This window comes from Chelmon rostratus, chromosome 16 (genome assembly GCF_017976325.1).
Source record: "Chelmon rostratus isolate fCheRos1 chromosome 16, fCheRos1.pri, whole genome shotgun sequence".
NCBI lineage: Eukaryota > Metazoa > Chordata > Actinopteri > Chaetodontiformes > Chaetodontidae > Chelmon > Chelmon rostratus.
This window is the reverse complement of record NC_055673.1, coordinates 6476473-6504030: the sequence shown is the minus strand read 5'-3', so window position 1 is coordinate 6504030 and position 27558 is coordinate 6476473. Positions and strand designations below refer to the sequence as shown.

The 27558-nt window shown below is 43.7% G+C and overlaps 1 protein-coding gene across 2 annotated transcripts in view; it reads right to left on the bottom strand.

The window, feature by feature from the left end:
• nedd9 (neural precursor cell expressed, developmentally down-regulated 9) overlaps positions 1 to 27020 on the bottom strand; it is a 32876-nt gene extending 5856 nt beyond the window's left edge. Inside the window, exons 1-3 of one of the 2 annotated variants that reach the window (XM_041955154.1) lie at positions 26960 to 27020; positions 11230 to 11646; positions 14 to 112 (exon numbers count right to left, since the gene is read on the bottom strand). In XM_041955154.1, the coding sequence (XP_041811088.1) occupies positions 14 to 112; positions 11230 to 11640 (510 nt within the window). In that variant the 5' untranslated portion in view covers positions 11641 to 11646; positions 26960 to 27020. Of the gene's footprint in view, positions 1 to 13; positions 113 to 11229; positions 11647 to 25046; positions 25258 to 26959 lie in introns of those variants that run through there. The other variant, XM_041955153.1, reaches the window with a different exon arrangement.
• Between the last annotated feature and the right edge of the window lie 538 nt (positions 27021 to 27558).

The window sequence follows — 27558 nt, the reverse complement described above, 5'->3', positions numbered from 1 at the left end:
ATGAGACACCTACCCCCTGTGATCTACTGGGTGGGACATCATAGAGGTCCTGCTGGTTGTGCTGGCCTGGGCTGTAGGTGTAAGACTGTCCCACTCTGGTCGGGGTCACCACCTGTCCGATCACAGCGGGAGAAGAGACAAACAATCAGAGCTGCTGTCTAAAAAACGACACCTGGGCCACAGCAGTGCTCAAGACAAACACAAACTACAAACACACTCCTCTGGCCACGCTGCTCTAAGATCTCTGTACATCTGTCCCTGTTCTCCACTGTTTTGAACACTTTCATTCCCAGTCCTCGAGTGACCCGGGGAAAATAAGTGATTACAGTTGAGGCAGATATGTTCTGACAACAGAGACGGACCAACATCCTCCCTGTTTCAGGCTATTTGTGAAGGACCCAGGAAACCAAGAGATAAACAGAAACCTGGAGCTACAAAGACTGTTGAGTCAGTTGCTTTAAAGACATCTGGTTCGAGTCCGACCTGGGACCATTTCCTGTCAGCTCTATACCAGGCAAAATACTTTAACAGGGCTGTATACAATTATTTTCATTACTTGCTTAGTAAATAAAATGTCAGAAAATAACAAAAAATGCCCATCACAACAGCCCAAGCCCAAGGTGATCCTAAAAATATTCATTTGCAATGATATAAAACAGAATAAAGCAGCAAATCCAGACCCTGGAGAGGCTGAAACAGGCAAATATAAATTTCTGAAACAGACAAATGTAATTTCCGACTAATTAATTGGTTGATTGATCAATTGGTTAGTCTTTTCAGCTCTACGCTTTAAAATATTATTTTTTGAAAAATTATCAAAAGGAGAATTGGGATGGGGCCACAAGCAGGAAAAAAACAAACATGTCCCAATGTGTTTTATTCTTTGTGAAAACCAGTGAAAAAGTTGATCTGGGACATAAAGAAATGCATAAAGTCTGTGGTGTCAGTGATATCAATTACACAGCAGCAATATCTATCTACAGTTTGCTAACTTAAGCTAGCTAACATTATAGTTAGCTAGCAGTCATACTAGACAATGTAAAGCTGCAAGTAGCTGCAAAACCCCTGGGTTTAAGCAAGGTTTGGTGCTACTGTTATGAAGGGCCTTTTTTTCATTCAAAATTTTACTTGGTCTTACTCAAAAGACCTAAAAAGCTGAATATTAAGCGCAAGAAGAAAGAAGTTTTGCATGCTAGCTAACATTAGCCCGCAATAGCTAGCAGTCAGTCCAGACAAATTAAGGCCACAGCAGCAAAAACCCTGGAGGAAGACTTGAACAGGAGTGCATTTTATTGGCCAGACATTCATATTTTTATTAGCATGAGGAATATTGTGCTTGTTTTTCTTTTTAAAGTCTCTCATTTGAAGGCATAAAAGCTGAAATACTAAGAGCAACAGAGGGAAGCTGTGTAGTAAAGCTAGCTAACATTAGCCCACATTAACTAATGGTCATAACAAAGTAAGGCTGCAGCAGCAAAGCCTCTGAGTGTAGAGAAGGGTGCGTTTTATTGGTAAGTAATGAATCTTCCAGTTAGTATGATGGAGATTGTGTTTTTAGCCTAAAAGTTGAAATATTAAGAGCAAGAGAGAACAGAATACCGACCTAGAAGCTGATGAGTTATATTTCAACTTATGGCTCTACTGGGAAACAGTTCAACTAATAAAAACTAGACCGAGACTGAGTTTTATCTTGGTCCTGGCTGGACTGGGAGTTTTCCAGACATCTCACAACCTGGAGAAGTAATCATTGAGTCATCTGTATTGATGAACAACCTTGTTACAAACACAGACATTTTGCTGTGGGATTTAATACACCTTTAAAATATTTTACACTAAGGTGCAGAAGGGCTCGCCTACAGAATAACGGGGATTCCTATTGGAAAAAAAACCCCACAAACACATACAGCTGGTTTCACCTTCGCCTTTGACATTTTTGCCCCTGTTAATTTTTTTTATCACATTTTCCCTCCTCTTTTCCCGTCAGTGCTAATCAGTCCCTCCACACCTCCTAATCCCAGAGTTTCCGTCCCCCTCCCCCTGCCATCGTCACCCTAAAAGCAGAGCTGCAGACCTCCTTGCTGCGTCAGACAGACAGAGGAATGCTGGGAATGTCCTTCCCTGAGCCCAGTAGTCCTCTTCTGCCCCCACACATCAGTATCGCCACACTGGAGCAAGCAGGGTTCATTAACAGGGCTTGAAAATAGGAACCATGTGCATGGCTTCCTGGCAGAGGGAAAAGTCTCCAAGGACATATAAGACTTTAGTCACAGTACATACTCGTGAGTCGCTGTATGGCCGAGTTAATATCCTAACACCATCTCTCGTGCTGTGGAGACATTTATCGGAGCGTGAGCAGTAGGAGCCTTAACCTCAGCCAACTCAGAATGGGATTAATGTTTCTGAGGAAGCAGCATAGATGGAGAGGAGGAGGAGGAGAGGGGACTGGTTTGTAAAAGAGATTTATGAAAAAGGCTAACAGAGGTGGAAGAGGGGGGGAAGCGAGAGGAACGGAAAATGGGAGTTCGTCGCCTAGTATGGAAAGGAATGCCATTCATCTGAGCCAGAGTCTGACTAACAGTAGTCCATATGGTTCTCATAAGTCCAATCTGAACAAGCCCGTGGTGATTTAAGGTGTTCATTGTTGGCATTCCTGTCCGTGCATACATCATCCCAACAGGGCCTGTGGGGTCAGAGCTGAAACATACACCGAGGGCTTTAAACACATCAGACTGGCTCTGAAATAAACCAACGGAGGAATAAATAGAATCGCTGCTTTGGGCTCTTGTCACGCACTGTCGCTCGCACACTTCAGGCTATTAAACTTGAAAGATGTTCAATCTCTGTTAAAATATATATACAGCACAGTGATGGAAACCACGCTATTGTCACATGTTCACGCATGTACTGTAGCATCTGGCTGAACAGCATGAATGTTGATCACTGTGGAGCTGGTCTACTGTACACTATATATACACTATGATTCATATGATCCAGATCAGGGGTTTTCAAAGTCTGATACTGTGGCCTCCCCCTCAGAAAAAACTGAGACAACTGAATCATAAGAAAACCCCCCAATTTTTTTTTTATTTTAAAGCCTGTATTTGTTTAAATTTTGGTCAACTGTCTCAATTAAAAGTATGCCGAATTCGCTGTTATCAGTTCCTGTTTGCAGTGTACCAACAGATGTACAGGAAAGTATCACTGAATTACATTAATACTGCAGAAAACTTAAAATCGTGATGATTCTCAGGCAAGTTCTATGTTTTCTAAGTAGATTTATTGAAGTTTATTTCATGATAATGATATCTCTAAAAACTAGGTGTATCATGTCTGTGTTTTGACTCACAGCCTTAATTGCCTCCTTGTCACACCTCACCCCTCACTGCCAATGTAAGCTGAAAACCTTTGTTTGTTTTTAGCAAGGCTTGAGAGCTGCATTACTAGCTTCTACATGTTTTATTTTCATTGTTTGCAGAATAAAAATGTGTTAGAACTAAAAAAAAGGCAGAGCATGTCACAGCAGATAGGGAGCTCGCCTTTCACTGAGTAACAGCAGAGTGATGCTTGGTAAAAGGTCACTTTAGCCCGGCTGCTGTCCCTGCGGGTTCAGCCTGTGTGCTGACGATAAGGGGATGTCTGGACTCAGCTGCCACATGCAGATGGCAGTGAGCTGTCTGTCAAAGACTTCGCTGACCTTTTCCACAGGTACATGTCATTGCTTTGAGTAGCACCCGTCCCATCAGTGGCTCCTCTCAGCCGCCGCCAGATGCACACTGCTCATTTATTTCCCATCTCCGCCCTCTGTTTACCCAGCAGGCTGTTGCTCCGAGGCTGCTCGGCGCTGCTATAATTTCTGGCGGGTAAATATTTACCACGTCCAATGAGGTTGGCGCTTGCATGGCCGCGGCGGCCCTTTCAGAGAGCGATGACATCATGAAGAGCCAGGACGACTGAGCAAACATTTGTTCCCACTCAGGTGATATGGACTTAGGATTCCTTTATGGAGGAGGCAGAGCAAACTGAGTGACTAAAGAGGGATCAGGTTTAAAGTGGTGCCCTGAGGAGCCAAATAGATGTCTTGTTAACGCTCCTACATGTTGTGATGAGTGACTCATGGCTGTTTCTGCAATACTGTGTTTACTTAGCATCCTGGCAGGCTCAGGTTTTGGCAGGCAGGACTTTTCAGCTTTACTTCACAGTGATTTGAGAGGTGTCGTCAACAACTACCTCATCAGCTTGTTATATGCCATCTTGGATTTATGTGCTGATGAGCAGTGCGTTGCCTTGAAAACATTTAGTGTGTGCTCTGGAGCTTAACGATAATAATGAATAATTGTATATCAACTTTCAGCAGAATCATATCGTGATCATATGACCCTATTATCATTCTACCAGGTGAAACACATCACTCTGGATCCAAGATCTGGCTTGTGGCAAAAGCATTGAATGGTTTGGGGACAAGTTACATTTCTGATCTGCTGCTTCGTGATGGACCGTCAAGACCTTCTTGGACCAGTTTGCTCGCCGTCCTAGAAATCAAAACTAAAGTTCAGAGACTTCTAGCCCAACACCTCACTGTAACACTTCATGTTTATTCTTCTTTTACTCATGTCTGTGGGAAACACCCTTATTTATATCAGTGTGTTTTCAACCATGTCACCCAGCCCTAGCATGGTACAGTTCTGCACGACTTCCCGTGGGTGAGTTGTGGCACTAATGTGTGGCACGATTTCACAGGAAATCATCATTTCACACCTTTTCATTTGTTACGTACACACACGCAGAACCGCTTCCTCCCCCCTCTAATGGCCTGCTGACACAAATCAACAACCCTAACGAGGCTTTTCACCAAAGTTCGGCTTATAAAGGATGTTCACAAAGATGCTGCTGTCACAGTGGCACCCTTATTGAATTTCATGCCTCCGTGTCCTTATTCACACCTCCTCGTCTCCTTTCTTATCCATCTATCGGGATGCTGACAAAGTCGACCTCCCCCGCTTTCTACCTTAAGCTCTGTCAGACACACTTAATGAGTGTCTTAAATCGGAACCACAAGCTGTGGCAATCTAACCACACTATCACTCATATATTAGGTAAGAGTGGTGTTTTGTATATGACTGCATCTCCTAAATGTAGGGTGTGTTTCTGCTCTGTAGTAACCTGCCCTGTTCTGCTTTGCTGAATCACAGCACAAAGACATGTCTTGTAGCGTTGCGGTCCATTTTCCTCGCTGCTCAGAACTGCTCGATAATGTTCCCCTCAGCCACTCGGAGCCGCACCAGCCTATTAAAGTGCCAAACTAATTAATGCAGGTAATTAACTCGTGAATCCTGTGAGGCTTTCAGCTGTCTCTATAACACGTCCAAGTGGCTAAACCCAAACAGACAGCGGGCTTAATGAGGAGCATTAAAAGAGAACACACTGATTTTAGCACTAATAAGGATCATTCTTCATCCTCTCTGATCAAAGCGGCTCCTTAATCTGGTGGCATGATTATCTGAAGAGAAGCAAAGTTAAAAGATGTGTCTGACATTCAGTGTTTATTTTCTAGGAAGACAATGTCATGGGACAGTCCTCATGAGACAGAAAAACAGAGGATAATGTAAAATGAGAAATGTCTTGAATGACACTTTAGCATAAATCTGAAGAGAAAACAAGACTCCACAGCCATGCTAGCAGTTCTGGAGACTGTACTTCAGCATGACAGTACTAAATGCTAATGCTACCACACTAGCATGCTCACAATGACAACACTTACATGCTGATGTTTAGCAGGTATAATGTGTAGCGTGTTATTAGTTTAGAGTGTTAGCATGTTAACATTTGGTAATTAGCACTAAACACGAAGTACAGCTGAGGCTGACGGGAATGTCATTAGTTTTGACGGTATTTGGTTATAAACAAAAGTGTTGGACCAATTAATACTTTGACCTGATGGTGGTGCTAAGTGAAAGGTCAGTTGATCCAGCCAATAGGTGTGGACACATTTCACCCAAAACCATAAATGTGAACCTCATGGTACTTGAGGACGAGTCGGGATCAACAAAGTCAGAATGATTCATCCTCTGGGCGCTATGAATGTTTGCACAAAATTTCATGCCACTTCATCATTGATGAGATATTTCAGTCTGGACCAAAGTGGTGGACTGACCAAGCAACAGTGTGGCTAAAGATGCCAAAAAAAGCTTTTAAATGTGAGTATTTCCTGGATTTTCTTTGTCTTCTATTACACGACACTGAATCTCTGGGTTTTGGACAGCCGGTTGGATAAAAAAAAGGCAATTTGAATGTCAACTTTGGTTTTGGTAATTGCCACCTCTGAAGCCATGCTGCTAAAATGTTAACTTTCAGCGAAGCATTTCCTGTCTTCTAACCTCCCACTTCTGCTCATTTATCACAATCTCTGCTTTAAACTTTCAAGGGGAGAAAGTCCTCTCAGTATGCACACCGCAGAGCATATTACTCGGTGCAACTGATTTATGACCTTGCCCCCTCGGTCAAACCTCATGGGCCAGCGATCTATCACAAGTGCGACAATGGCGAGCAGACAAGCGTCTGAAGGAGCTGGCTTGCTCCAGGAAGAAATAACTCACTTATCTGGTGCTGAGATTGTCGTGTGCATGATTAAGCAGAGAAAATATGGCAGTGGCACACAAACAAGCCATTCATTACACATAACCTGGTTACTTCCAAAAAGGGGACTTTTCTCAAGGTAGATGGCACACCCTCATAACCCATGAGCAGCTATCAGAGCACTTCCTTGTGTTGTATGGGAGTTTATTAATCCTTTTGTGGCACCCCTACCTCCCAGTGTGCAGATTGGATCTACGGGTATGACACAGAGAATGGAGGAAATGCCCATACAAGGAGCAGACCTCATAAGCCAGGAAGTGAGGAATGAAAAGGCCGTCTGGTGGGAGTAGATAAGAAGCTCGGCGGAGATCTTTGAACTCTGAACCCAGCCCATCTTTGAACACTGTGACCTCAGCGCCTGAGTCAGAGGGGGAAGCACAGAGGAAACGTGAACACTGGGGAGAAACTGATGCAGTCAAACAGACACACCTTTCAGAGCTGAAGAAGAAAGAACAAATCAAGGCAGTACAAGGCCTCCATGTGAGGTGCCTCTTTGTGTGGCTGAGAGCTCCAGGCATCTGTCCCACACGGCCCCAGCTCGGAGGGCTCGGGGCGGTGGGGGTAGCTCACCCTCCCAAAAGGGTCATCCAAGGACAAGGCCTCAGCATCAAACCAAACAGCCAGAGAGGCAGAGAGCGCCAAACCTCAGTGTGCCTTTATATACCAGAACCCCACACCACATGAAGACAAAATAACCAGTCGCCAACTGGATTTGCACTGCAGGGTTGGCACGAAAACCCGAGGAGGCATTCTGGAGGATGTGTGCAGACGAGACCCGGCTCTACGCACACATGAAGGACGTGCAGGAACCTTTCTCTGCGGGAGGCTTAAGGGTAATATGAGAGGGGATTATCAGTCGAGGAAGCTTGCATCAGTCTCCATAATCATTTGGGAAGCAAACATGTGTTTGTGTGCGCTCTCACATCCACGTTTGCACTTGACAACAAGAAAATGGCTGTTTTCCCCTCAGCTCCGCCAGCTCATTGCACATTACACCGCATGCAGCATGAGTCAGCGCTCGGAGCCTGTCATCAATACTGCTCCACGAAGACAAGCAGTAGTAAACAAGGCTGAGTTTGGTGTTTTGAAGAGCAAAGGTCGAGATTTGGATTTCACATCAACAAAAAAGATCTCCACAAACACTATGACGCAGTACACTGTGCTTATAGAGTTTCAAAGCGATGGAAGCTGCTGGTTCTGCGACCACTTTAAAGTTGGATAATTCTGCGTTTACTATAGGTTTATATTATGGCTGTCAGTTTGAATTATTTTAGCTTTGAGATATCTTTTGTCCATCAGTTTGGGGAAATGAATGGCTCTAAATACTGAATCTTGGCCACTGTTGCTATGGAGAAGAAGCTATAACAAATCGCAAGTGATTTGTCATTGCGTTTTGGAACGAAACACCACGCCTACAGAAGTAAACGTCACCAAAATTAAATCGGTTGCACAAGCAGGATTTAAAAAATGAATTTAAGATAAAAGAGGGATGTTTTGAGGTCAGCTTGACTTAGAGAATAGTTTTGGATTATCCATAAATGAGTATACTGTGCATGTTCTTTTCCCTTTTTTTTTGCATAAAAAGGAATTGAGTTGAGGAAAATAGCTGTGTGCCATATTTACTTGTATTGAAGTTCTTAGTGGTTGGTGGATTAGTTCTTAATTGAGCCAGAATTTGAAATTGCAAACCAAACCTTGTAAGTGCTTCACCTTCTGGTCACCTTACAATGTCTATGCAAAAAATAAAGGGGACTTTTCAACCCTGGACGCCCAAAATAACTCCTTCAACTTCCACTCTATGAACCAACAGTCCTTTTTTTAAATAGTTCTTTGCAGTTTTCACTACTGATATTGCTGTTTGGCTTTAACAGGCCTGACTGTGGCCGCAGAGACCGACGGTGCTTCTGTCCAACAGTCAGACGTCACTGGAAACAACAGAGCCTTGTCTGGACTCCTGCAGTACACTGACACACAGACTTAAGTACAACACGCCGTCAAAATCTTTCTATTTAATAGACAGGAACAACCACGCGAAAATTGCACCACTTTGATAACCGCAGATTGGAGGGAAAGTTAAACGTCCAAGACTTAATTTAATCTCTCCAATAACATGATTACAGCACAAAAACCACTCTCATTAGAAGCACATTTAATTTTCCATGTTATCACAGAGGCCTTTTTAATACCATTCCTCTGTTCAGCCTTGAGGCCTGTTAGTGGGAAAGAGAGGTGTTGGAAGACAGGACTGCCGTGTGCAGGTTGATTGACAGGTCTCTCCTCTCAGCCCCCTAACTCCGACTGACTTTATCACACGGTGAATCACACCAAGTCCCCTAAGCCTTCGGCGCCTGCTGCCTATTTACCTACTAAAATGCACACCTTAGCTCATTTCTATGTAGGCTGGAGATGATTTGCTGGAAAAAAACACCCTTAGGATCTCAAAAGCTCATCCAGCATGTAATTACTATCCGTCTCCTGGAGGGATGATCTGGTCTAAGGTGCTAGAACTAGTTAAACGGTTGAATAAACAGGAAAATTCTTCCTTCCTGTTTAATCACACACCTGCCAGTGACTTCCAGTCATACTGAAGGATCGCCGCGCTCAGCCTTGTTTAATTGGTACGCACCGAGGCTAAATAACTTCTGCTGAAAAACAGCCGCTACGGCCATAAGTGACAGATATTGTGTTTAACAGTGGCACAAATAGAAAGAGTCAATGTCAGCACACTAACTCAGTGTCAGTTGTAAAGAAATATCTAGCTTAATTTTGCTAACATCAGCTATAAGTGACTGAAAAGACCTTGTCACTTACGGAAGCTAAGGCTAGCTGATGTGCACAAATGTTAGCTTGTTAATATGCAGTCGGTAGCTGTGTTAGCTAATGTTAACCAACATATCAGCTAATTACCCACCATAAACCGAATGAAATGATCAGCAGCATACGGCAAATAATGTTAGCTAGAAGTTAACTAAAATTTGCTAACATTAGGTAACATCCAGTCACTTATGGTAGCGGTAAACACAGCAGCTAACATTACCTACCATTACAAATGAAATGACCAGTTGCTAATGGTAGGTAGCTGGAAGATAGCAAGTGTTTGCTAACAGTTGGTATAGTTGATTTTGGTAATGTTGACCAACACATAAACATTATCTACCATAAACTAGTCACTGATGGAAGCTGTTTGCTTGAATTTAGCTAATGTTTGCTAACACAGTCACTTATTTTAGTTAATAATAGCTTAAATGTTTAATGTTTCAAATTTTCCTTTGTATTTATTCAATGTTTTCTGTATCAGAACACATGTGAGACTTACTAGGAGACTGGTTGTTTCAACAGGAAGTATTTTCTGGGGCAGCCTGAGATATATGCTTTAAATGATACACCATCCAGCCAATAAAACAACATATATGGATGATTGAATATATAGCTATACTGTAAAGGACCATGCCAGGTGTAATGAGTTTGCCACTGACCCAGTGTACAGCATTTAAATACAGAAGGCAGCTGGGCTCCACCAAAATCCAAAAAACAGCTCTGTGCTGTTTGCTTTTCCGCAGCTTCTCCCCATATTCACTGCCCTTCTGTGGCTTAGACTGGCTGTGCTACACACTGTGCCAATGGACAAGAAAAGCCAAATGGGAGCCATGCACAAAAACACTACCCTGCTCTGTGGTAAGCACGAGGCCCGGCACACCCTGTCCACATTTCACATCGCAGACCCACAATCCCGCCTGCTTTCTGTGTGTGCAATCACACTGATGAGAGTCGCTGCAGACTGGCAGGATAACAGGTTAGGATGGAAATGTGTAAGTGTCCTGTCACACCTAATACCCACACTCGCCAAAAAATGCATTACACACCAGATGATAATGTTTTAAATCCGCTCTGATCCTGAAGAACTGTTTCCAGAGGTCAGCAAACAGATCAGTCTCGTATCTTTTGCTCTAAACCAACTCATCATTTTCTATTTATCTGAGCTTTCATCCTCATCTTTACCAGTGTACCACTGATAAATATTACTTCTGTAAATCATTGGTAATGGGATCGTCAACTAAGTGCCCCACTATTTTAGGACCAAGTTTAAAACACAGTGAAAGTCAATGTCTGAACATCTAATCATGGAAAGGATGGAAGGCAAAATAGGGTTGAAATGATCAACTATCTAACATCTTAACATTATCTGGTTCATTTTAAGAGTGAGGACTAGCTTGCTTTTTCTCTTTTATATTATTGTTAAATGAATATTTTTGGGGTCTGTACTGTAATTTGGACCGAACAAGCATTTTTATGATGTCAAAGTGGGCTATGGTGAGTTGTGATGGGCATTTTCCAGTTCAATGTGCCACAGAGAGCCAATCATCCACAGGTGTTCCTTGTAACCAATCACCTCAGCTGACAGTTTCCCTGATGAGTTCCTCCCCTCTACTTGAAGGAAGGGTAATGAGTGAAATCAGCTGGTCCAGCCGTGTTGGCTCTCCATGGTGCATGATTGGATTAAATGACTAATCAAAAAAACTAATTGATTCACAGATCATGAAAACAGTCATTAGCAGCTGCTCTGTAAGCCAGAGTCTTGCTCCCTGTCTGCCTTACCTTGCTCACAGAGTTATCAGCAGCCAGAGTGCTCCTCGGTGGGACTTGGTAGATGTCTTGTGCAGGAGGGACCTGGTAGATGCTTTGCGGACTCTGCTGCTGTGGACTCTGGAGGGACGGTGGCACCTGGTAGATCCCCTGAGCCCCCGAGCCAGGCTTCTGCTGATAGGCCGAGCTCTGAGGAGAGGACTGGGCGGCTGCGGTGGCGGCCGGGGACTGTGCTTCGAACATCGGTCCGATCAGCAGCTTCAGACGGTTGCCAGGGGCGATGCCTTGGCGGCCATGCAGCGAGCAGAGCCACCAGCCCTCCAGGCCTCCTGTGTTCTGCTCAATGACAGTCAGGATGTCCCCCTTCCGGAAGGCCAGCTCCTCTGGGGACTCCGGCACGTTGTCGTACAATGCTTTGGCCATCAGGTTCTGCAGAAAGAAAGAGGAGGCATTCTTTAGGCAAAGCTTTTTGCTCCATTTTTACAGAAAGTTAGCAACAACAGATTTTGCCTTCTGTCACATATTGTCAGGTTTTAGTAAATTCTATTAAATGTTAAAGGAATGGTTTGACATTTTGGGAAATTCACTTATTCCCTTTCTTACTAAGAGTTGGACAGAACCAGGATAACTGTTCCATCCTGTTTCCAGTCCTTATGCTAAGCTAAAGTATGCTAAACACCTGCTGACTGTAGCTTTGTATTTCAGACATCAATCTCTTCATCAAACTCTCCATAATAAAAAAAATCAGAGTATTTCCAACAAACTATTCCTTTAAAACTCAAGAGTTAACGATGATTTACTGAACGTCTATGGCAGGTTTTAAAACGCTTTGGTGAATGACATGCTGGTGAACTTCTTTCTGCACTTCAAATTACCATGCACGATTGCATTAGCCCCCAGCTCCACACCAGATGCCTTTCAAACCAATCTGAACTTGATGGGATTTTCTCAGCTTGTGCCCTGCTCCAGGGCACAGTTATCTAAAGGGCCAGTGAGGGCTGAGGGATAATGACTCAAAACCACAGATTCTGGAGATAGGAAAAGCCCAGAGTGTGCCACTTCTGTGCCTGAGAGAGGTATTTAAGACTAATAGCCTCAGTAAATGCATCAATCTTTTTCCTTTAGCCCTATTCATCCAGGGGAAGGAGTCAACTGAGCATGAACGCTCCTTTTCAGCTGCTTCATACTCACATAATAACAAAGTTTAACTCCGGGGAGCTGCCTTGCACAACAATAGTCCTGTACTTTAAGCCACGTAAGCTCCATAAATACAATTAAGGATTAAGCGCCTTGCTCAAGGGCACCTTAACTATAGATACTGAGGGAGAGGAGAGTGTTTGTTGTTCAGTTTTCCCAGCTCGCCCACGTGTTTCATGCGAAAACCTCTGCTTTCATTTTATTTTTGCAGCACCGCTACCCAGTCAGACAGTAAAAAACAAGCAACACATCTTTTTTTGTTCACAGTTATTGCCTCTGCTCCGGCAATAAAACGTCAAAAAAATGTCTTATAATAAAGATTAAACTACGTAGTAAAAGACGCACTGGAGCCACATTGCGGCTGACTTTAAATCTTCATGAAGTCTGATCTCGCAGCATCGTGAGCTGGATTAAATCCACTCGTGTCAGACGAGATGAGCTGAGTTGAGGATAAAATTGTATTCCTAATCGGACTAAAAGCTACATGCACATTTGGATCAAAAAGGAACATTTTTAGAGGGTGGGGGTTATCAGAAACATGAGAAACAGCAGCTTCAACCGTTACGGCATCCACATACAGCTGCTCAAAGGACAATTGTTATTCACTTTCACTTATCTTTCTAGTACCTTTTTTTGACCATGTTAGTCAGGCCTCACCCTTCAGTGGCTCAGTGTGGGAATCAGGAAGCCCACGTTGAGGCTGCTGCTGGACTTGAACGCCGTCTGGCCTTCCTCTTTCCAACCCGGCCTGATTCAGGCAGTTCCCATGTGAAACTCTCTCCTCTAGCAACATCGTTATCTCTCACCGCGGACCTGGCCTCTCTGGCTATTGTCTAAGTGCACCGTCAGGGCCGTTAGCCAGCAACACCCGCCGCACAATTACACCCTCACAATCACCCCGCGCCACCAGCTAGCTGCAACAAGTTCGATCGTGACCCCCGGAGGTCGACGTCGCCCAATGGGAGCGGCTCCTGCATGTGTGCTCATTCCGATAATTTGATCAAGGCTGGCAGAGGCATCCATGAGGAAACAAAATGCTGATTACTGTGATTACAGCTGCAGCTCCAATTAGAGTTTGAATATACTTGGCCTGAGAAATGAGGGACGCGTTTGAAGCAGCACACACGTTTTCATATTCTCATCCTAAACTCATTAATGTCATGTGATTAATCGCTCCTGTCAGCACCTAAAGTTGCCATATAAGGCTGCCTGTTCCGGCCTGTCTGTGGGAAACTTTAATTCATAAAAATGCATTTCGCACTACAGAGCTTCAACTCCCGCAGTCAAGTTGAGCAGAGTCAGTAGTGGTGTGAAATAATTCGAAAATATTAATAGCACAGCTTCCAAAGACAAAACAATCCTAAAAGAGAGATCTTTACAGCCTGCAGTAGGTGATTCTACACTGTCAGGTGCTACAGAAATCTGCAGAAAGCCTCCGAGGCAGCTGTTTTCCTGAAAACCACTGAACTGTAGAAGTCGCTGTGCCGAAATATAGACTCATAACATCTAAAAGGCCTCTCAGTAAGTGTGGTGAACAAAGCATTGGGATAAAAGATGACTCACGAAATTCATTCTTCCTCAAGAGAAAGTTCTGAGCACAAGAAAATTGCCGAATGCAACAAATTCTGTGCCACTGAGGAGCAAAGCTGTTCGTATGAGCGGTTCCTGCAGGGGGGCCGCCGTCCTGCTGTTATGAGCTGCTTTGTGTTTGATGCCCGCAGGAGAAACCCAATCACCTCACAGACAAGTTTGTACCACGCTCCTTCGTCTCTGCCAATCACATCGAGCGCCGCAATCAGCTGCCAAATCAACAGCCCCAGTTTCACCAACCACACGTGCGCTCAATCACAAACCAACGCGTACACACACACACACGCATGCACAGGCCACTGAAAGCCACCTCTGCAGAGATACAAGCTGCTGGAGGAAAAAGTGATGAGAAACTGTGACCGAGCATCAGTCCTCTAAACCACACTGAGACGCTGGCGTCCGGAAACCTCTCACAGCTCAAACAAAGTCACGCTTTCATGAAGCCTCAGCGCAGATCTGAAACTAATCTAAGGGCTCGTTTGGTTTTGGGTCCCGGCTACTCGTTCACAGCTCAAAAGACAACAGCTCAACGTTGTTTTTCACCCTGATACTTAGCTTAACACACTGCAGTTTAAGAAAACATGGAGACAAAACAATCAAATAAAGAAAGTATTTTCAGCAATTTAACAACATTTAGAAATCTAAATCTGCACTATGTGCACATGTTTTCCAAGTTGCAGTGTGTTGAGCCTTCAAGGACACCGTACAAATGAGGATATTTAGATTTCTGTTTTCTGCCTTGTTTTTTCACCTTCATAAAATGTGAAAGTCCAGTTGACTTCTCTACTTTTTTGGTTTTAATAAGAACAGATGACAGAAAAATATATTTAAAGCATAAAAAATTTTGCATGTATCATTTTTACACCCCGATCAATGAAGTGAAGCCAATGCTAACAAAACACAAAGGTTAATATTAGGTGCTAAATGCTATAACCGTGACAGCATTGACGACTCTCCTTGGGGGTCCATTAGGATCATTAAGACCTCAGACTGCATCTGGAAGGCTGAGGACTTGTCACACACTAAACCCTCGCCCTCACTGTTGTTTAGTTTTATTGAGGCAGAGCTCGTTTGTAGGTACGTACAGACGACTTAAATGGAAATCCTGATCACATTACAGCACCTCCACCAATAAAGAGTGAGTCACAGACGAGCCAGAGTCCAAACATGATGACTGACACATGACAGGTCATGTGAAACATCACCCCTAATCATATTGAACAAACAGGTTGTTGGCTGTAATGGCTAACAGCTACGTGCAGATCCTTTTGAAGTGATGCGGAGGGGGGAAGTGTTTTTGTTTGCTTCAGCCTGCTGCGCCACTGTAATCCGAGCAGGTGAAACTGACTATTAACCCAGGCGTCACATCTCCGGCATAAACATTGGTTAGTCACAACACGGTGACTCCACCGCTCGCCATTGATCCTCCTATAAACACATGTGTTTGCCATTTGACAGGCGGGGAGGGCCCCTTCTGCAGCACCCACAGATGAGTGCGAGCTTCCAGGAAGTTATCTGTCATAGGTCAGTGAGGGGAGAGGCGTTCTGCTGCTTCCGAATGTAAATAAGAAGCCACCCTGGTCCTTACCTCCAATCTTAATGAGAAAACATGGGGTGGCAGAGGTGGATGGTGGGTGAGATGAGATGTCACCTCATCTCACTCAGTGTCCTTTAAATATACTTTTATCATTAAGTTTAAATAATAATAATACTAATTTATAATAATCTAATCCAGTTGAATCATTAAGTCATTTATCTTTGATTTTTTCCATTTCTGATAAACATTTGTAATAATAAAAAGAATTGTTAGTTGCAGCATTATTTTAAATCTGTTCTTAAAATGGGCTTTTATAGTTTTACGAGTTATAACCAGTCAACTTTTTAAACATTTTTGCTTAAAATAGTGGCTCAAATAAGTAATCGATTATCAGAATTGTTGCTGATGGATTTTCTGCCAATGGACAAATCCATTAACCAAACAAAGGTGGCGTCTTCACTGGTTTGTTTTGTCAAACCGAAAATCGTCACACTTAAGAGGCAAGAATCAGAGAACTTTTGCTATTTTTGCTTAAAAAATTACTGAAACGATTCATCGATTAACAAAACAGTCGCAGGTAATCCATTAATAGGCAAATTGCTTCAGCTCTAAAGATGTTAAAGATGAAGCTTAACAAATTTGGCCTGATTACTGAAAAACAGATCACGTCCAGAAGACACTAAAGGTATAAAAGCTAAAAAGAGAAATCCTGCATGTTTTTTTTTTTTGTTTGTTTGTGTGTTTGAGGGTCTCTCAGGTCTTATCCTGCCCTCTGCAGGATCTGGCCTCAGATACGCTCTCACAGCTTCATATGTTTTCGTCATTAGAAAGCGAGAAATTGTGCATGATACAGAGCCTGAAGACCCAGCTGTCTGAGCCCCTCCACTCTGAGCCCCTCTCTGCTATGACTCACTCACCTCTACATCAACAAGCCATTTTTTTTCCACCGGCGTCTCGCCTGAACACAAACAGTATAAACGTCCTCTCATTTGCGTGGAGAGCCTGAGCTGACCATGCCAAAAATAAAAACTTATGTAACTTCACCGCCTGCTGGAAGGGCCCCACCTTTGCTTTCAGTCAGAGCTCTCTGGGTGGTTTTGGCTCTGCCTCTCAGGGGTACACATCAATCTAATAATAATGAAGGTGGCTTTGGCTAAACAAGCTCACAAATACTCAAATTCCGCCGCTGCTCCGGCCAAAAACACAACCGCACCACAGAGCACAAACCAGCATCCCCACAGCAGCGGGAGCGGCCCGGCTTTCAAAGACACAAGGATGTTTTCAACCCAAACAAACACAACCTGCCCCCAAAAAAGTGGTACGCTCCGACTGTGAGAACATCACGCAGCACCTCGTCATGTGAAAATTAGGGCCGTACCACTGTAACACGTGTCCCGGGGTGGTTCGCAGAGAGGGGCGAACCAGCACACTCATTTGGCCTCATTTCACATGGTTAAATATAGAAAATAATTATAGTAATGACGATAATGAGGACCTGATGACTTTTACGAGCCGTTCCTCAGAGTGCGGCCTGCTGCGGGTGAGAGCCAGTTCAAATAAATGGGCCGTGTGAAGGGTTCTGGGTAGGAAGGGCTCATGGGAAACGGTTCAGAGCTCAGAGTACATGGCAATTTCTTCATTTGGACAGTTTTCAGGAAGGTTGACCCTCTGATTACAGCCTCTTTACAAGCCAGTGGCCGTGTATTAACATAATTATACAGCAGGCTCAGTGAAACTTCACCTCCTCTATTTCTGAATAAGCCTTATGGAAAAAGGTCCATGTCACAAATTTGGTGCTTAGCCTCAAAAGCACACAAGGCAACACGATCCAACACATGCACTGCAGCCACACAATGACTGACTGACAGCTTATGCAACATGCTGTAAATCAATAGTTAGGACACAGTTACAATGTCATGAATAGAGTTGTAATGACATAACTATTAAACAATCAATAGCTTTTTCCAGTCATGTGGTCATCAGCCATTGACGAGTGGACAGTCGTATATCACAGCACACTGGGCTCCTTCAGGCTGGTTGAAAAGGCTGGATTCACTGTGCCCGGTGCTGCATAAAAGACTATTGTATCCCCAGTGTAAATATGACACCCACCTCGCCTCTCATCTGTGATTCACGAGCTGCAGCACTGCGAGGAAATCTCCACAGCCTGCAGCACCGTTTAGGTGTGCCACGCTGCGTCTAACCACACTGCGAGCTGGAACAAACCACTGATGCTCAAAACATCAGCTTGAGGGCTGAGATATTGGTTTAGTCAAGGGAAATGCGTGGCTTAAACTGTGTCATAATGGTGGAGTTTCCCTGAAAATAAAAAATAAGTATGTCACTTTGGTCCTCTTTAAAAGTCCATAAATTATTTTACACTTCTGGTACAACCCTAATCCCAGAGAAGTGCTGCTGCGTCAAATTCAGAATGAGCAGATATTTACAAAAATCAATGAAGCTGATGAGGTCAAATATTAAATACATCGTCTCTGTGCTGTTTTCAATTGAGTACATGTCAAAAAGGATAAGCACGTTATCACACTGTGTTTCTATCATTTTGTTTATCACTATCTTTATATTAAAGGCGAGGTCACATCTGATCTACGTGCTGCTCAAAAAGCTCCATGACTGTTCAGATTCGGTGTTTTTTTTCACTATTTTCTGGCATTTTACAGACAAAAGGATTCATCAAGTTACATTTGTCGCCTGATTTCTATCAGTCTGACTGTGGACATTGGAATAAAGATCATGATGAAATAAAACGTGGCACAACTGCAACACCATCAGCTGCTTTCTGATTAAGTCACAGGAAGCAGTTTGAGGAAACTATTAGTTAAAATGACCGTTCTCCTCCAGCTCCTCCTCACTCTGTTCATTCATCATAGCTGTTTTATTTCTTTACTGTCACATAAACTACAAGGTGGCTTGACATGACGCCCTCCTCTGTTTCTGTCCCACTCCTTAGCCTGCAGCACTTCCTGCCTCCTGCAGAACCCAAAGAGATCCAGGCTACGGCTGACCCAGTCTTATCATTTCACATCTTGGACTCCCTCGCTGTGCTCCTGAACGCCAAGTCCAGCCTATAATTAGAAGTGAAAGCCACACTGGAGATATTCTCGCAAATGTGTATCAAGTTTTGTGAACTGGAATGGCTGCTGGGGAAACACATTGTGCAACGTTGCCTCTCATATTCTGCCAAGTCATTCCAGGACGGTGTGAACGATGTGAAGCAGCAGGAAGAGGAACTGTCCTTCGGTTTGAGGACTCATGTTGGCAGGCGTCCACGCTGCTGAAGTGTCTGCGAGCAAAGCTATGAATCTCAACAAACTCCAGGGGCTTTGTGCGGTTGCTGACACCGCCCTCTGACCCACAAAGATAATTTACTGCACCTACAGGGGTCAAAAAAGCACCAGCAACACAAAAACCAGCAGCATGCTTGGTATTCATGGGGCCGGCCAAGAAGCGATCAGTTTTGGCGGATTTGAGGGGTGGATTATTTCCAAGCTTGGCATCGATGCCAAACGAGGGTACATGAGTGCATCGTGGTAAACCCCGGAGACGAGAGCTAATCCCTCCAGGGGGGAACAGCCGACATGTGAAATATGTTTCGTGGTATCTCTGCAGGGCCACATTGAATGGTTTTACATATAGGAATAGCCAATGAGATGGAGATTCACTCCAGTGTCCTCCCGATTTCACGCTACGCAAAGATCCCACAGACACAAAAAGCCGAACAACCGAGGCTGCCATCGTCCCGCTTTGAAACATGAAGGGTGTCTGAGATAAAAGGAGGATCTTTTGTCTCGTGGAGGGAAAGATTCACCCCTTTTTAACACTTTAGTGCTTTTGAAAACATCTGCTTATGATGCACTCTGCGTTTACATTTTGTGTTGTCTTTATTTAAGTGGTAGCTGGTCAGAGGTTGATCATGTGATTAATGGTCAGCCGCTGAACCGCTGACAAACGAGTCAATTGAGTCAATTGAGCGCTTTGAATATGCGGTCATTTTGATTGATTTCCTGCTGCTACAGTGAGGTTTAATGGCACAGAACGCTTTCATTCAGGGTTCTTCCTGCCTGACTTCTGTAGAAAAGGCCAGAGGAAACCTCAACAAACCACAACAATGTTATCAGTCTATTAGTCACAAACACAGGTGAATTAACCTGATCTCTGAAAACTGCTACAAGGAGTTCAGAGAAATGTTGGAAATGACAAACTAAAGTGGAAACACCAAAAAGTACACAATACCAATCATTAAGTAACTCAGTAAAGTACCAGATCAAAAGAGGATTTTTCCTTAATAAAGTTTAGAAATCTTAATGTCATCACTTCAATCAATCAGAATGTCAGAAGATGGTAAAAAATCACATTTTTGTTGGTTTTATCCAACCAGCAGTCAAAAATCACTTTAATTTCATACATAATCAAGCAAATTGTCAAATTTTTGGCATTTTTGCCTGAAAAAAAGGCTGAAACAAACTGATTATCACAAGGATGCAAATTATGAACTCATTTGCACCTGCATGCCTACATCACATGTTCAGCCTAAAGTCACTTCAGAAACATCCTCAAAGCACAAACAACGAAGTGCAGGCTGTGTGCAGAGGTATTAAACACTTCTCTTCCCCGGTGTTCCCAGCTGTCCTGCCTCCTCTTATCTGCCACGAGGCCTGACTCTCCACAGGGTCGCACCAAGCTGACAGTCCCGCTACGTCTTCAGAGATGACCCTGCAGAATAGCTGGCATTCCTCGCGGGGAAGGAAGGAGGTGGCGAGAATTATTTCCGCCAAAGGTCAAAGACGGAAATGATTATATGCATTGTTGCTGATGTTGTGTAGTCTCTCTCTCTCTCTCTCTCTCTCTCTCTCTCTCTCTCTCTCTCTCTCTCTCTCTCTCTCTCTCTCTCTCTCTCTCTCTCTCTCTCTCTCTCTCACACAATGCAGTCTGTCTCCCCGCTGACCGTTTTCAAATGTTAATGGCTGGCTCATGGTGCGAGGGCGCAGCGGGGGGTTGGAGGGAAGGCTATTCATTCTCGCTGGGGGAGAAGCTCTTCATGCTCACTGAAAATTTTGCACAGGAGCTACCTACCTTGCACAGGGGCAAGTAATTCTGCACTGAACGTACTGAAAATGCTGAAAACGCGACGTCTCAGCACGATAATACCGCGACTTTTTAACAGGCGGTGGGGTGTTAAACGGCCTGTGTTCAACTCAGCCTCATTATAAGACAGACCGCCTGTGGAAAGAGGGAAAAAAAGCCACATGGAAAAGCTTTTTCGCTGCTTGAATGTGTGTGAGAAACCTGCACAGGTTGATAACAAGCCTCGAAAAGGATTGTTTGCTTCGTTTTCTCTGAACGAACTCTGTTCTTCTTTCAGGAGAATACAAATGTCTCTTTCTTCACAACGCTGCACAACCAAACATGCACGACACACAGAGAAGAAAAGACTTGGTATCCCGGCGTGTCCCTCTGCCAGACTCATTACCAATGTAAAGGGGCACCTTGAAACAATCATGTGCATCTTCCGAACAACCTTCCCACGCACAATTGCCTGAAATGCTCTCATTCTCAGAGGGCACTCCTCGACCTCCCGGCTCCCATCCCCCCCGACAATACATCCAACTCTGTTTGCCCTCTCGTTCCCCCCACAACTTCCTTTTTCTTTTTCTGCAGGCCCTTTCAGCATCACAGATCCTCCACCTCCTCCTCCCTCTCAGAACAATGTCTGCTCCGCTCTCCTCCAGCCCTCTTTGCTTTTGGACCAGCGCCTGGAACCTGAACCCATAAAAAAGAGAAACGCTGAGGAAAACACACACACACACACACACACACACACACACACACACACACACACACACACACACACACACACACACATATTGGCCGTAATATGGGTTCACCTAATCACTCTTCTCTGTGGTTGTGAAGCTATTTCTGCAACAGTTACATCAGCTACGAAGGAATGAGTTAAAAGGTTGTGGAGGTCTCTCGGCAAGAATGTACGACTGATTGCTTTTTTTTACTTATTTTGCCCCAGACAGTTGCATCATAAGACTTTAAAGGAATAGTTTGACATTTTAAGAAATACATTATTCACTTTCTGGTGGAGTGTTAGATGATGGTAAATATAAATCTGGAGCCAGGAGACAGTTAGCTCAGCGTAAAGACTGGAAACAGTGGGAACAGCTAACCTGGCTCTGTTCAAAACTAGCAAAGTCTGCCCACCGGCATTTTCTTTAGTCAAGAGATTTTTAATCCAAAGAAAAACCAAAGAGTGAAAACAAGTTGTGGTTTACGGGGGGTTAAACTCTAAAGATAAAAAAGTTTTTAGTTTATTGCTTATGCTATGTTAGTAGGGAGGTGGATTTTGTTGCCTTCGGATGGAGCCAGACTAGCTGTTTCTTCCATTTCCAGTCTTAATGCTAAGCTAAGCTAAACGCCACCACAAAGCTAATGAGCATAGTTTCCCAAATGTTGAACTCAAGGTGTTCCTCCTCAGAAAGCCCTGGTCCCAGGGGTGTAAATACAGAAAGTGAAGCCCTGGGGCCCATAGGGTGGGGGGGCCCTCCAACAATACAGAACGGGCCCATTTGAGTGATTGAGATTGCCATCTCTCACAGAGGCAAATTTGCTATTCTCATTTTACAAAAACTACAAAAAACTATAAATTAACTATACAATCTATTATATTATTAGAAAAATCATTACTATTTTTGTTTTCTTCTGTATTTTTGTCAGTGATGATTGCTGTGTAATATGTGTGTTGATGTTATCCACTGTCAAGCCTCCATTTGATCATGTGACAGGACGACATGTGCATGCTTCATAAGTAGTAAGTAGCGTGCACTGGGCCGCCATAACCTGAGGCCTGGGCCTCACAGATGCTGTAAGACATCCATCTGTGTGTGGACCCACCAGGGGGATTATACGCATTAGGTGACCTATGGAAGACAAGCCTTCCCTTCACACCTGAACACCCACTGGAAACCATCTCTGATGTCAGAGAAAAAAAAAGGGGAGGGGGGTGGGCAGCGTCTGGCCAGGACCTCACCTCAGGACATGTGACGGGCGCCAACCACCGGGGCGACCTCGTTAAGCTTCTGGTGAAACATTACCGCTCTGCGAGGAAAGTAGCGCTTAATATAGCTGTGAATAATTCATCGCGGCTGAGATCAAGAGCAAATGCTGAGACCTGATAGGGGACATAGTAAACTCTGACACTATTTAACAGATTTAAACAGGGATCTGTGAGAGGCCTGCCCGCAGGAAACTCCATAAACGCAGCAGGGACGCAAAATGTGTCGTCTAACCAAGACCAAGCCTCTTTGGCTGTCGTCTGTCTCCGTCCTGTTTTCCTCTGGCACTGTTGCATATTGCAGATATGTTAATCATAAGCAAAGAGCGCTCTGCGTGATTCCCATTCTGTTCCTATCTCGCCTGACTGCGATAGAGGCAAACAAAGACGTGCAGACGCAGTTTTACGTCAGAGAGGTTGTATACTCCGCAGATAACAGCTTGGAAACACGAGTGTTGATCACACTTATTAAAACCCAATGATCAACGTTCTTGTTGAGGACGAAAACAGTGATCAATGGAGGCCTGATCAAAGTCCTTTCCTCCCCTGACATCCGTGCTACTCCCTCTGGCCCCGTGCCCAGAAACATCATCATCATCACCGTGGACTGTTTGGCTCCCACTGCTCCGTGAACTGTGTACTTAACAGGACAATGAGTCAGTTAGGACCATGACGCAGCTACACGTCGCGGACGCCCTCCAATCACAACCACACCCGACTAAAGAGCAACACCAAGCCCAGCAGACGCTGAGGAAAAGATCCGAAGTGTGTCAGCTCAGGAGTCTGAGCCAAAACTCAAGCTTCACACTTCAGCCAACAGCCAGTGAAGAGGTGAAGCCACTGCCCTCAAAACCCCTGAATCATCCACACACTTTGCACAGTTTTGCATGACAGAGTGCAGTTTTTGCTTCCCTAATATGGTGAAGCAGACTTCAGACTAAGGTGTATGCAGCTCATGATAGATGAAATGAAGCAGGGGGGTGACACTGTAACAGTTCTAGGTTAAATCTAAAAGCTAAAAGTGTCCAAAAAGCAACTGCCAGCTCTCCTCAGAGCTGTCACAAAGCTGTCCATCAATGACTGACAGCGACAGACACAACAGAGCCTCTGATTGGCTGCGTGCTGAAGCAAAGAGCAAACTGGGGGCTCCAATCACAACCAGAGCATGGAGAGGATTTAATGAGGACATGATTCATCTCTAAGTGTCAGAAATGATGAAATGGAAAAAGAAGAGCCTGCAGTTCATGAGATGAATCAACCTTAGGAAATTCTTCTGTTCCAGACAAATCAAGGTAGCTTTCCCTGCAACACCTCCACCTGTGGGCTGAATCAACGGGATGGGTGCATCAATACGATGATGTTTGAGTCATTTCAATCACTGAGTAAACAAACAAAAACAAACACTTTCCCTTCTGGCTTTTTTACTGATAAAACAACAGTGTTTTAATTGAGTTTTGAGAAAATGTGATTTATCACGATGAAGCTGGAACACTAATAACAATTAGCAAATATTTTGACAGTTATTTCATGGCTTTAGTCTGTTCCTTGTTCCAGCTCCTTGCTTTGCTGCTTTTCTTTGACGTCTTTGAGTTGGGACATTTAAAGGTGTCCTCAGGGGCTCAGGGAACTGTCAGCTGTTAGGAGCAGGAAAATAATACAACACAGTGCAATATGAAAAGAAATGCTCGCTGCAGCCCTGATAGGTATTTTGAGATTTGAGAAAATCTGTATCATGTTATATAGATGGTTTTGTCCACAGCCAATCTCAGCAAAATAAAACAAAGTCAAACAGCAACAAGGTGAAGGGGACAGCTGTGACACTGCAAAGCAATACTGAATGCACCCATAGGCTTTTTATACCTGCCAGGTGCCAATCTAACCCCCATTGTGAAATTATTTTAAAGTGTTTTTACAGAGTTTTTGTCAGCAGCAGGGACACTGGATAGAAGACCTGAGCTCAAATGGTTAAAAGAGAAAACATCGTCTATTTCGGAGGAGGAAGGGAGAGCTGGTGCGTATTTACTCTATTTACGCCCCTGTGATGGCAATAACTGTAGCCGGGACATAAGAGATGATCCACAGAAACATCAGTAGCCTCAAACGAGACATTCACACACACATTCACACACATTTACATTCAAATCGAGCAGAAACATCCCAGGAGAAGAGTGACAGCATCCTCCTCTCCTTCCATCACCTCTGACGAGCGCAGTTTCCCTTTTTTAACCACTTCAGTCTCTAACACAAACCCGGATGCACTCATTTAAACCAGTTATAATCACCGCCATGAAAGCAAAGTGGAAAAGTTTCATGAAGGCAGCACAGACTCCACAGACGAGCCCGGCTTTGTCGTGAACAACAAAACTCCAGCATTGGTGAACACAGGAGGCAGAAAAGTACCGCCGCCGCTCCGCCCGCTTCACTTACTTTGTATTTCATCTTGCAGCTCTTCTCTGTGACTCCAGTAAAAGTGAGAAATATATCCGCTTTATCGCATCAAAGAGGGCACATCTGCTGGTTCCCGGGCTGCAGTGTTTATCTGTGGGGTTAACGAGCCATCCAGAGCCTCACACACGGGAGAAACACGCACGTAGGAATCTCTGAATCCGGACCGTTTCCTTCTAGTCCTCTTCATGAAGCTCGCTCCTCACCACATTGACTGTCGAACGGGTCATTTGCATAGAGCGTCACTGATTGGTCGAGAGGAACATTCTGGTCCCGCCCCCTCCCTCCCAGCGCCCTGCCCTGACGTCATTATGGCACACAGCGTAGATTAAATCACACAGATCCTCAGTGGGGATATTCTAAATATAAATTATAATAAATAATAAATGACTCAACTATACTAATGTAAATAGATAGTTGGATATAGCAACATGAAGAAGGTTAATATTAATTAGTTTAATGTTTGGCCACTCCTTTGTATGAGTTTTTTGGAGGATAATCATGCTACATTTTGGAGCTACTCTGTTGGCACCATTAAAATATGCCAATTAGCTATTAAGAGTTTTTATTTGTAATGAACCCACAGAAGTACAGACAGCTAACACTCGATTACTTTGATATTGATAAAACTTAAAAATGAGATGATTCTTAGGCAAGTTCTGCGCTTTTTTTCGGATTTCTAAGCAGATTTATGGACATTTATGTGCGTCATGTCTGTGAGCTCAGATCTGACTGAGTAATGAGAGTGTTAATTCAAGAAGAAGAGGTACAAATGTAACGGCAAAAAAACTGTGGCAATCAGGCACTTAGCATTTTTGCTGCTTTCCCCCTCTCGTATTGTTCAACAAGAATTTTAAACAAAAATCAAAGCTAAAGTTAAAAGTTAGAATTAGACATTTTTGCAAGCAAATCACTCACCTCCTACTTAGTCACTGCTCTGCTAGCTGCCCAGTGTGATTTCATGAATTGTACTGTTGCAATTGTACTGTTGATTACTTGCTGTGTACTTGCTATATGTTGCAATAAATGTCCAAAACTGGCAAATGCACTTTGCTACAGTATTTTTAAAACACATGATTTGAATTATCTGACATTTCAAGAAGTTCTTATGTCTCTATATGTAATAAAAAAAAAGTGTTAGTTGCTTTTCTTAGAAACAGTCAAACCCTGTTTGTTAAAGGAAGTGTGATTACATAGCATTTTCTTTTGCACGGAAATATGTCTGCCTGTTCACAAGAAAATTACAACACCCAGTACCACCACCTTTTTACCTTTACCTCCCGACCCCATCATCCTGTTCTCCAATGAATAAATAAATACATAAATAAATAAGCTGTAGCCGTGTCCTCCCAATGCTGTCCTGCACTGCAGAGCTCACGTGACACGAAAATGTACTTAAAATTCCTGTACTACAGCTTCAGGATACACGTCTGAAAACAAGGGCTGCACAAGAACTACATATCTGTGATTTCTCAAAGACGATATAAATATTTCAACTATGAAAGAAAGAAAGAAAGAAATCAAATGGGGAAAAGATGTTTTCTGTTTTCTACTGAGAGCATTTTCTTTTAAGAGTATGACTGCTGCACTTCACTGATCCACCAGAGAAATTGCTCTTCAGAAAACATTAAAATTGAACACGAGATAAAACTATAGCTGCATGTAATTCAGTGGTCTTTACTAATTCTTTTTAAACAGCTGTTTGCTGACTCGAACAAGCTACCTGGACCTGATGGAACTGGTTAATTTGAAGAAATGCACACAAAAAAATCAATCTCTCTCTGGACAACACAAAATACAATTCCCAATAAATTCCTGTAACAATACTTAGAAAATATTTTGATTAACTTACAGGATATTTTACATGAATTTACAGGTTAATTTTCAGCGCTCACCCTGACTTGAGTGAAGACAGCAGAGGCGATAGCAGAGATGTCACTTCTGTGCACTCAGCTCTGCATCTAATGGAGGTGACAAGAAACACCCAAGCTGATCTCTGACAAGCTGACAAGCTGGCAGGAAAGCCTCTCGCTTCTCTGCACCACCCTGCTAACACCTCCTGCACACAGCCCGTCTCTGCAAAGTATTAGTTATTGCACTGAAGATTCGCACCTCACCAACACAGAAACCCAGTGAAGAAGAAGCTAGTGCTGTCATTTATAACATTTTGCTCTCATACAGGCCTGCCTGTTTGTTATTGGGACTGTTTTCTCTAAAGAGGCAGAAATCTCCTGTAATTAGTCTGCCTCTCACGTGTTTCCGAATGCTCTAATTTGTGTCAGCTCATTTATTACAATCACAGAGACCCTATCGGCTCTCATTGTCCCCCGTGAACAGTCATATCCTCAGATGAATGCCTCTTGTAAGGGCACTCAAAACACTCGTTTGTGTAATATACACCATGCCCAGCTGGAGCCCATTCTCTGGGCCACAAGCGGGTACGGGGGGCTATTCTTTTCTGTGTATGGCATGTGATTATGTGCCTGCGAGCACC